Source organism: Physella acuta, unplaced genomic scaffold (assembly GCF_028476545.2).
Source record: "Physella acuta isolate Inbredline_101_S28 unplaced genomic scaffold, ASM2847654v3 ptg000964l, whole genome shotgun sequence".
Taxonomy (NCBI): domain Eukaryota; kingdom Metazoa; phylum Mollusca; class Gastropoda; family Physidae; genus Physella; species Physella acuta.
Window position 1 is genome coordinate 570,401 of NW_026732481.1, and position 10,248 is coordinate 580,648.

At 33.7% G+C, this 10,248-nt stretch overlaps 1 protein-coding gene across 1 annotated transcript; it reads right to left on the reverse strand.

Annotated features, from left to right (window-relative positions):
• Positions 1-1,420: 1,420 nt before the first annotated feature.
• LOC131953905 (adenylosuccinate synthetase) lies at positions 1,421-9,031 on the reverse strand. Its single transcript, XM_059317344.1, has 13 exons — positions 8,730-9,031; positions 7,778-7,880; positions 7,559-7,660; positions 7,256-7,313; positions 7,086-7,131; positions 6,761-6,822; positions 6,227-6,308; positions 5,488-5,611; positions 5,116-5,270; positions 4,236-4,360; positions 3,409-3,506; positions 3,163-3,312; positions 1,421-2,883 (listed from the first exon to the last, which is right to left on the reverse strand). Exons 1-13 carry the CDS (start codon positions 8,883-8,885, stop codon positions 2,825-2,827), a joined length of 1,320 nt encoding a protein of 439 aa, XP_059173327.1. The 5' UTR covers positions 8,886-9,031; the 3' UTR covers positions 1,421-2,824.
• Between the last annotated feature and the right edge of the window lie 1,217 nt (positions 9,032-10,248).

Here is a 10,248-nt window from a genome sequence, read left to right on the forward strand (position 1 = left end):
GCAATCACGCTTCGGGGATCACCGCGACCTCAGTCAACATCTGGAACATGGATGCGTACATTGTCACCCACTTCACCATCTTTAAATTTTGTATTTGATGTTTTAACTCCACAATCAAGCAAACGTAGTGTTAAACAGTCAAGTAATCCGCAGTGCAAAGAAATCTGGAATGAATTTCTGTCGGTATTTATCATGCAGTCCAGTCAAGGCACGGTGATGGGTCTGCTTTATTTGGTATTCCCCTTTTGTTGGGGAAATATGGTTTCTGACGCCCTCGCCATCTCAAGTCGCTTGGACACTATTGTTCAACTTACAAGAAACGCGGCAAAGTCTTTTGAACGTTCCGTCTTGTTGCACGTGGTCGGTGACGCCGACTGTCTTTGATTTTGTTCTTTGATGATTGTCATCATGGAGGAGGCTGTCACATACAGTTGTAGCCCATATATGGAAACTAACATGCATTTACATTTTTTTTTCTTTTGACAGCCATCTGCTATGTCTGTCTCATGGTCTGACGGCCCTTTTGATCCATGTCACCTTGCATATAGAATGCTATACAAACAAGAGCTAAACAATACGTTACTCACAATGAAACCGCACCCAGAATAATGAAAACACGATCACAACTTAGTCTAGATAGAAAATTGGCCAGGACATCCCGGCCAATGCGCGCATTGGCCAGCCAATGTACAAAATACGCTGTCAAGTCTAAACGTTTCGGACATGGGCCAGTACGTCCCGGCCAGTGCGCGCATTGGCCGGCCAATGTACGAAATACGATCTTAGTTTTAAGTTCTTCGGGCTTTGGCCAAGAGAGCCGGCCAATCCGCGCATTGGCCGGCCAATCCGCGCTTTGGCCGCACTTCGGGCTTTGACCGTAACATATATACTCGATGCTAAATGTTTGTGTGGCTAATTACATAATTTCATACATCTATAAGACTTATGTGAAGATTTCCAGTTTGTGAAGATAATGGGGTTAGCCACCTTAATTTCCCTTTATGATCTGGAATGGACTTGTGTACATGATCTGAACTAGCAACTTGAGGTTAGGAGTCATGTGCTACCAACATGTTTTAGAGTAAATTCGTATAGCTCAAAAACACAGGACATTCAGGAACTAGCAACATAATGCTTTGCTGCTTCTGCATGTTTTCAACCTAAGTTTTAAAACACTGTGGACAAACTAGTTCCAATGCTTAGGCCACGCTTGCTGGGACATTACTTTAAAACTTGATCAATCCTAGTAATCAGACCTAACAATCCATGGGTATAAGAAGTAAGATTAGTCAGTTTCCATGGAATAAAGGGTATGTTTGGTCTGAAGTAGGTCCTTTCCCCCATTATCTACCCAGTAGGGCTGAGTGTGCATGCCTGACTTAAAATGGTGTTTTAAAAAAAAAACAATGAAGTTTGAACAAACCAGGATAATTCATTTATTTCTCAAGCTATTTTGTTGCAAAATTACACTTGCAGTTGGATAAGAAAACAAATATCTCAACAAAATTATTGATGCTTTATGTGCTGGGGAATTTTAAAAAATTCACCACAATATGCGACTCTTTAAATAACTATTTTTTAATCTCTTTCATATGATAATAGAATACAATTGTTTGGTCAAAATGTACTAAATTATAACATTTTAGGTCATAAAATATGATGAAATATTTTTCAAGACAATTCTGTGAAGCAAGAGTTATAATTTGTTAAATGTAAAAAAATAACCCCTATCAAGTACAATTTGCACTCACAGGAATAACTAAAAGAAGACAAAAATCCTCAGTGTAGAAAATTACCAAAACAATAGCTATAGTTGTATAAAAATTGAAAACTCAAATTTTAATATAATGATAAAAAATAAAAACTTAAGATATCCTTAACTTTTGAAAATCTCATATTTTACAAAATACCAGCAACTAGAATAAATGCCTTGATATTTTCATAAGTTTTGTCATATGACAAAACCCATTCATTTAGTAGGTTAAAATAAAGGTTAAACAATGCCCAGTGAGCTCTATAAAGTAAACAATCAGCTGCCTATGGTAATAGTACGATGTGGGGTGGGGAAAAAAGGGAGGGGGTGGGGGCGCAGCAGCATTTGATAGGAGATTCAAGCACAAATTGCTAATGTTGTTCTTATATTGTTCTGACAAAATTGTTCATTTCTGAAGAAAATAATTTTAGTTGAAAATTCACTGTACAGGTCCACTCCACACCAAAATGTTAGCACAAAAAATAATAATAAACAAAAAAATTGTACAATGCATTAAAAATGGAATCAAAATGCAATCACCACACACAATGTATTTTCTAATAATGGAAATTTAAACCCATTTGTTTAATGCCCCAAAAATCTATTAATCAGCTGAAGTTAATTATCAGAGTGTATACATTCTCTTTTTAATGGAAAACAAACTAGTAAATTTAATTGCTTATAATACTTTTAGAAAGGAACACAAATGTAATATAATCTCTTTTTAAAAAATTTCATATACAAGAAGAAAGAATTACATGAACACTCATCAATGTAAATAAATAAAGTCCCTAATTTTTATACCCCAGGGAACACATAAAGGTCCAGATTTTAGGTCATAAAATATTGTACGTTCAATGAATAATAATGCAATACATGTACATAATTTACTTTTTAAAAAGATGAGTTCATATAAATGTTTTAATGCTCTTTACTACAATTTAAAAAAACAAGGATTATTTTACTATCTGCACTCTTCATTCACAAAATAAACAAACAACCCATTGAAATCATTTAATGAAAAGATCAGTCAGCAGTAGATAATTCAAGCCCTCAGACTGTTTTTTTTACTCATGGATTTGGAATGGAGATAATAGATTCTCGGTCTTTGCCTACACCAACCCATTTCACTGAAACAGAAAGTTAGTAATTTTCATGAAATTGCAGGCCAAAATCTATTTTTATACTAATATTTGGAAGTATAAATCTCTTTATTATGAAATTAATATAAAATTGCTGATGGTCCCTTTGTTTTAACTTCACCTTAAAATAAGAATGTCGACATTAAAAGAAATTTTGCTCGAGGCTAAAAATATATTTAAATTATAAAACTTAAGTTACATATATAAAAGTTAATATTAGCTTTAACAGTATAAAAGTAATAAAATATCCAGTAATGAAGCCAATACCTGGAACCCCCACATGCAACTGAATAGTTTTGATGTATTCTTTAGCATTTGCTGGAAGATCCGAAAACTCTCTCACTGTTTCTGTGCTCTTTAGCCATCCTGGTAGAGTAATATATTCAACCTCTACCTGCTGAAGGTCATCGTCGGATGCTAAAGTATTGTTAAAACCAAAGGTGTTGATTGAGGCAAAAGGTGGATCAATGTATTTACTTCAAAAATGATAATTTTATATTAATAATAGTTTACCTGGAAAAGTGTTGAGAATTTCTCCATTAAGTTTGTATGCAACACCTACTTTTATCTCCTCAAAGACATCTAGAATATCAAGCTTGGTTACAGCGAGGCTAGAAATGAAATTATCACCCATAGAAATAATTTGTAAATAATGCATTGTTAACAGCTTTAAAAAGCAACTAAGATTAACCCATTTAATCCAATAACTGCCGTATCCGGCCTCTACCGCGTCAATCCCGCAGCGGGCAAATCCGGCTGCAAAATACACGTATACAAATATCGTAGTTTTAAAATGGCTTTCAATTTTCTAACAAGTTTGATGAATAATTGCGCTGGACCCTCTCATTAGGATGGGGATATTGATTAGTATAATGATAATGACTCTGGTGTAGACTATGAATTAATAAATGATAAAGTAAGTGGCAATGTGTATTTTTAGTGATGAAGATAATGCTACTTCTAGTGGTGACAAGACCAAGAACAAATGAACAATTTAATGGTCGAGATTGGTCAACAATTTTGACTGAGGTACAGCTTCGTGATTTCGTTGAACATGTAGGACCATGCACTACAATAAATGATGATGATACTTTCCATAGATAATCTTTCATGTGGAGCAATCAGTACTGAATACAATGCACTTTATTCCTTGTATTTATGGTGCAACATAGAGTTGCTATTAATTTTTCCTGAACCAAACAGTGTAAAGTGCGGAGTCATTTCCCTTTGGCTGGGATTTCAGAGCATTACATTTCGGAGTGGCCGGGATTGAGTGGGTTAATACTTCTAAATGCCTAAATCAGACATCAAGACAATTTTAATAGTTTTTAATTATTTACCCAGTGAAACCATTAATCATGTTAGAGTATTTCAGCATTGCTAAATCAAGCCAGCCACAACGACGTGGTCGCCCAGTTGTCACACCAAATTCAGCACCACGTTTTTGCAGTAACTCACCATCTTTCTGTAAATTGATAAATATTTTATTATAAAAAAAAATTATCACTTTAAACTGCCTCTAAAAAAAAACTAAAATTTTGATAGTTTTTTGCTTGAAAACAAAAATATTTTTCTTGAAAAAATTGGAGCTACATCATAAGGGTACATATAACATGTAGACCCTTGAGTAAAATTACCTAAAAGATTTTCAGAAATGTTAGCATAATTATGCTGGTAGGGGGTTTTGTTTTTTGCTTACATGTTCATAATTTTAAAATTTTATACTATTTTTAAAGTTTTAAGGTTAGTTACAATAACATTAAATTATATTTATAATTTTTAAAACAATATTTGTAATTAATGTTCCAGATTCCAGGGGAATCACTCATTTTTTAAGTGAATCCTAAAAGGCATTCCCTAAATTTTACCAATCCTGAAACCAAAATTTGAAATGTTAGAAACCCTAAAACTTATTGTCAATTGCACATTCTATGCAAGCGTGAATGGGGGAAGGGGACATAAGCAGTAAAAAAATTAGAGTCGTGATAATAAAATAATTTCTAGAATGCCAAACCTTAAAAGATCTAAATTTGTTTTTAAAATTGCAAACCCGGACATTTTAAACTCATATTGTGCAAAGCAGGACAGATAAAAAATAATGATTATCGAATCCAGGATATCACGGAAAAGTGGCACCCCTGAGATTCATTCAGTATCAAAAACATTTTAAAGGTATCCATTTTGGTCACAAAACAATTTAGGCTACAAGGAAATACATACATCTTTGAGTTCTGTTGGAAAACCACCACTTCCAACACGAGTTAGATAAGCTTTAATCACTCCATACACTTCTCCAATTACATGTGGTGGAATACCAAGGCCAGTCAATACACCGCCAATTGAACAATTTGATGAAGTAACATAGGGGTAAAGTCCTGTTTTAAAAGATTATAAATATGAATATAATAAAAACTGCACAGAGTTTAATAAGTAATATTTACATAAGAACAATGAGTGTTTTTCTATATGTATCAGTTTCTACATAACCAAGGTAGAGTGAGACAATTTATCAAAAACTTTAAAGCTTGACATAATTTAAAAAAAAAAGGCCTATATGATTTTACAATGTACATATATAAATTGTATACAAACCAAAATCTATATCCAATATAGTTGATTGCGCACATTCAACAAGGATTTTTTTGTTGTTGGATATAGCCTCATGTAGGTAGCTTACAGTATCTTTAACCATTGGCCTTACTCTGGTGGCAAGATCCTGCAGAAAATAAGGGAACCTCTTCACTGTGCATCATGAGTATATTGTCATGACTTTTTGCACACCAGGATGACAAATTAACATGTACAACAACTATGGTTGTATAAAAATGCACTATAAATTTGCTTTTCAATAATTTATGTCAGAATAGTTTACTTTACACTGAATTCCATAAAAATTTTAATGGGTCAAATTGTTTTTGCTAGTTAATTTATGAAAGCTTAATTTATAGCTTTGTTATGATAGATAGCAGGAGGGTGTCTTAGAAATAATGGCAGGGAATCAACATTAAGATATATTGTGTTTCATTAGTGTACATAGTTGCCTTTTAAACAGTAGTTACAACAAAAAGGTTAAATAAGTTTATAGGCATTCCGTAATTTCTGACAAGATCAAAATCTTCTATGAGTATGCTTAATGTCTGTGTCTTCAGAAAGTTAAAGTTGCTAGTCATTGCACTAGCCACACTATTTCTTCACATGCTATGGTTAGAGATTCAGATGAACTGTACCAGTACATTGTTCTCTGTATAATTAACATTGTTAGTTTAAAAAATTACTTATCAAAATAATGAACAAATTTAGATACAATTGTTCATGGCCTGAATAATGCTACCTTGTAAAGTTCCAATTCCTTGATAACATCAACATTCAAGTCAGGAAACATAACTTGATAATGTTCGACCAAACTCCTGAATCTAAAAAACAAACACAAATCATGTAACAGTAATTTTTTAAGTATATGATAAATAACAGTACATTTAGTGGCTGTTAAGCATACAACAACATTAATTACAGAAACATTTTAGCAGGCTAAATAACAAGAAGTATAATCAATAAAGTAAAAAAAAACAAAAAAACATAACTCCAATCACTGCTGATTTGTCCAAGGATTATCAAATAACATATAATACACACTGACATTTTTTTAAACTCATGAAGTAGTCAGGATATCAAATATGAACTAAAAATTTAAAACAAATAACAAATACAAGTGTTGGGCAAAACAGGCTATATGAGATATGGCTAGTCAGCTAGCTAAAAGATTCCGCAACAGTTAATTTATCGATAAAATAATCTTAAGGTCCAACAAACGGCTGATAATCAGTTTCAATCCACCATCTTTATGGCATTCAAAACGCGATCTTACTTTTCAGAGAACTTGGTGAAATCTCCAATGAGATCAGATATCCTGAGACCATTCCTGGTTGCCTGTTCAAGAGGGCTTTGTTAGAAAACATGGTCATCATACACATAGACATGCTCATAACACATAAAATATTGTAATTATTCAAAAGCTGCACTTAGTTTTAAAGTTGAAACTGCTTTAAAGAATAACTTAGAAATGAACACAAAAGCCATATCTTTTGGAAAATACATTCACATCCAAGTTTTGAATTCATTTTTATATTAAATTTTTAATGACTACTGTCTTGAGGTAAGTTGATTTTAAATTATTTTGGACGAAAACTCACCTTGGAAGAGTAAGTTGGACCGATGCCTTTCTTTGTTGTGCCAATACTGTGAGTTAAGAGAAATAATATATTGTCATGTGTTATCTATCAACGTTTAATACATTAAAATGGTAGAACATAAACAAATTATTAGTAAAAATTTAAGTTACTAAAATTAACAAGAATCTTACGACTTTTGTCCTCTCCCAGATTCCAGCATACCATCAACTTGGGTATGAAAATTAAAAACTGCAGAAAAAAGGCTATGTAGTAACAAAGTTTTAGACCATATTACTTGAAATTGTAAAATATTAATTTTTTATATTCAGTTATCTTTGGATGTTTAAATTATTCTTTTTAATATACAACAATGTTAAGATAAGAGCTACACAACTAAGAGTGACTGCCTGAAATTTAAGTATACCATATAAATAAAATAGTTGCTTGTCATACACAAAATAAACATAAATCTGTTCAATTAAATAAAAACAAACCTAAGTGGGCTCTGTCAGATATGACAAGTCTATCTTTCAAATCTATATTATTATTTTCAATCTCATTGAATAGATCTGGCAAGTTGATTACAACACCATTTCCTGAAAGGTAAGAATCATTTAAGTAAAAGGTTTTTCAATGTTATATACTACATACTATTAGTCTAATTGTTTTTTATAGTCAATTTTACCATTAAAAAAAACAAACAAAATATTTACCAATCAATCCTTTACACGTTGGGTAAATTACACCACTCGGAAGTAGATGAAAGGCATAATGCTTGTCTTGAACATGAACTGAATGCCCTGCATTATTACCTCCCTATAACAAATAATAAATAAAATATTAGGTCATACTAGAAACTAGGCCTATTTATTTAATTCTAATGTTAAATAGTTTGCTTCAACAAAGCATGTAAAAAAATAGTCTAGATTGATTTACATAAACTTGATACAAAATAAAAATGATTAAGAAAGCATCAACTGAACACTATAAATAATAGGAAGTTTCTCCAGCTCTAATTTTACCTAATCTAGATTATTCTAAATTCAAGCTCTAGTCTCTGAGGGAGAGTGAGTGTAATAGTAAAACATCTTAATCTAGTCTAGATCTAATACATAAACATGATCTTGAACTCAATTCATGGGACAGTGTGGCCTAGTGGTGGAGTGCTAGACTGCTAACCCGATAGTTTTGAGTACTGATAGTTTTGAGTACGAATCTGAGTTCAAGTTAGAAGAATTCCTGAGTCCACCCAACTCTGATGGGTACCTAACTAACGTTAGGTAAAGGAAACGCGGCTGGGAATATGCTGACCACATTATCCCTTTATATTACAAGGTCAAGAAACATATGAACTACAACTTCATCTGTCCAATGAATCATTAAGTCTAAAGAGGAATCTTTGATTAATCCTATTCAACAAGGCCTAACCCTAAGCCGCTGCTAAGTAAGCCCTAGTGGCTAGTGATAAGTGATGCCCTACCATAGTCAGATAAGACCAAGTTGTAAGACAAGCCTAATTTCTATCGATATCATAATAAAACAATGACTACTGTACTAAAACCCTATTTTGGGAATCTGTTAATTACTGGTATCCTCAATCATCCTTTTTTTTTAATTAAAAGCTAAAAAAGCAGAAGAATGTAGATCTAGCTCTAGGACACCTACCTGGCAACGACAACACAAGTCAGCACTAACACCTAGCATATCGACAATTTTGCCCTTTCCTTCGTCGCCCCATTGGGTTCCTAAGACAACTGTGACTGGCTTTTCCCCTATTCTTGGAATTTTTGCCGGAATTTCTCCATTTTCGTAATTTGCCATTATCAAGTAAATTCTAGATCTACAAATGTTACTTATAATCTAGGTCCTTAAGATGTTTTTTTTCAACGGAAGCACATGACTTGACCGAAATGCAATGAGAAGAATTTTACGGCGCCTTTTGACATGGGCAAAAGGTAGAGGAAGTGGCCAAAGTGCTTAAATCCTCTCTCATCCGCAAGCTATATATTAAGCTTCTATTTTTAAGGGCATACAATATTATTAGTATTTTTGAACAGTGTATTTTTTTTTAGAATTTTAAAGAGTTTTTTTTGGTTTTATTTAATATGTTGTTATGTTTTAACGAATTGTATTCGCTTATAAATCAATATTGTGGTGGCTTTTTTTAGTTTTGTTTTCGGGTTTGAAATCTGTCATAATAGTGTTTTTTTGTTATTAGCGCAAATGGCATTTATTTTTAGGGCCTAGGGGGCGTCCATAAATGACGTCACATTCGTACGGGAGGGGGGTGTCCGTAATTTTATGAGGTGTGTGATGAGGAGGGGGGTGGTTCCACATGGTGTGACGTCATAATTTTGCAGTTTAAAAAAGCTATGTTTAAAAACGAGTTTTAGCCGTTATTTCATGTTTTAGAAAACTGTTTTAATAAATTGTAATAGGATTTATTAAAAGACTATGTTGACATAGTTCAGACAACATTTTGGACAAATACCGATGTTTTGAGGGGGGGGGGGGTGTAGGCTGAGGCGTGATGTCATTTTACGGGGGGGGGGGGGGGGTCTGGCTTTTTGTGATGATGTGTGACGGAGGGAAGGGGGGAGGTAAAAGTAAAAAAAAAAGCGTGACGTCATTTATTTATGGATGACCCCTTAATATTTTTTTCAACGCATTATATCTTACTTAGGTTTATTATTATTGGCCAGGTTTGGGCTAGGAATAGTCTGAGAAAATAATGGGTCTTCTATAGAATTGTTAACCACCTTTCTCTCTCTCTTCCTCCTTCTACCCCCATCGTCACAAAAAGTCAGACCCCGACTAAAATGTCGCCTCCCTCTAATTTACAACTTAGGGGTCGTCCATAAATGACTTCACACTCGTAGGGGGAGGGGGGTCCGTGATGAGGAGGGGTCAGATGGTGTGACGTCACACTTTTGCATTATAAAAAGCGATGTTAGAAAACGAGTTTTAACCGGAATTGATCAAAATATTCTATGTTGACATAGTTCTGACAAGATTTTGGAAAATGATCGATGTTTTAAGAAAAATTCAACAGCAATTTTGAGGGGGGTTGTAGACTGAGATGCGACGTCATTTTAGGGGGGGGGGGGTCTGGCTTTTTGAGACGATGTGTGACGGAGGGAAGGGGGGAGGTTGAAATCCGCGTGCATGGCCCATACGTGGAACC

Bases quoted from the DNA above. Each gene is read 5' to 3' on its own strand.
- LOC131953905 (XM_059317344.1), bottom strand. From the start codon at position 8,885: ATGGCAAATTACGAAAATGGAGAAATTCCGGCAAAAATTCCAAGAATA. The intron at 7,314-7,558 runs GTTTGTTTTTAT...TTTTTTCTGCAG, and splicing joins ATCTGACAGAGCCCACTTAG to TTTTTAATTTTCATACCCAA. The intron at 6,309-6,760 runs GTAAGATCGCGT...TTTGTTTTTTAG, and splicing joins TTCACCAAGTTCTCTGAAAA to ATTCAGGAGTTTGGTCGAAC.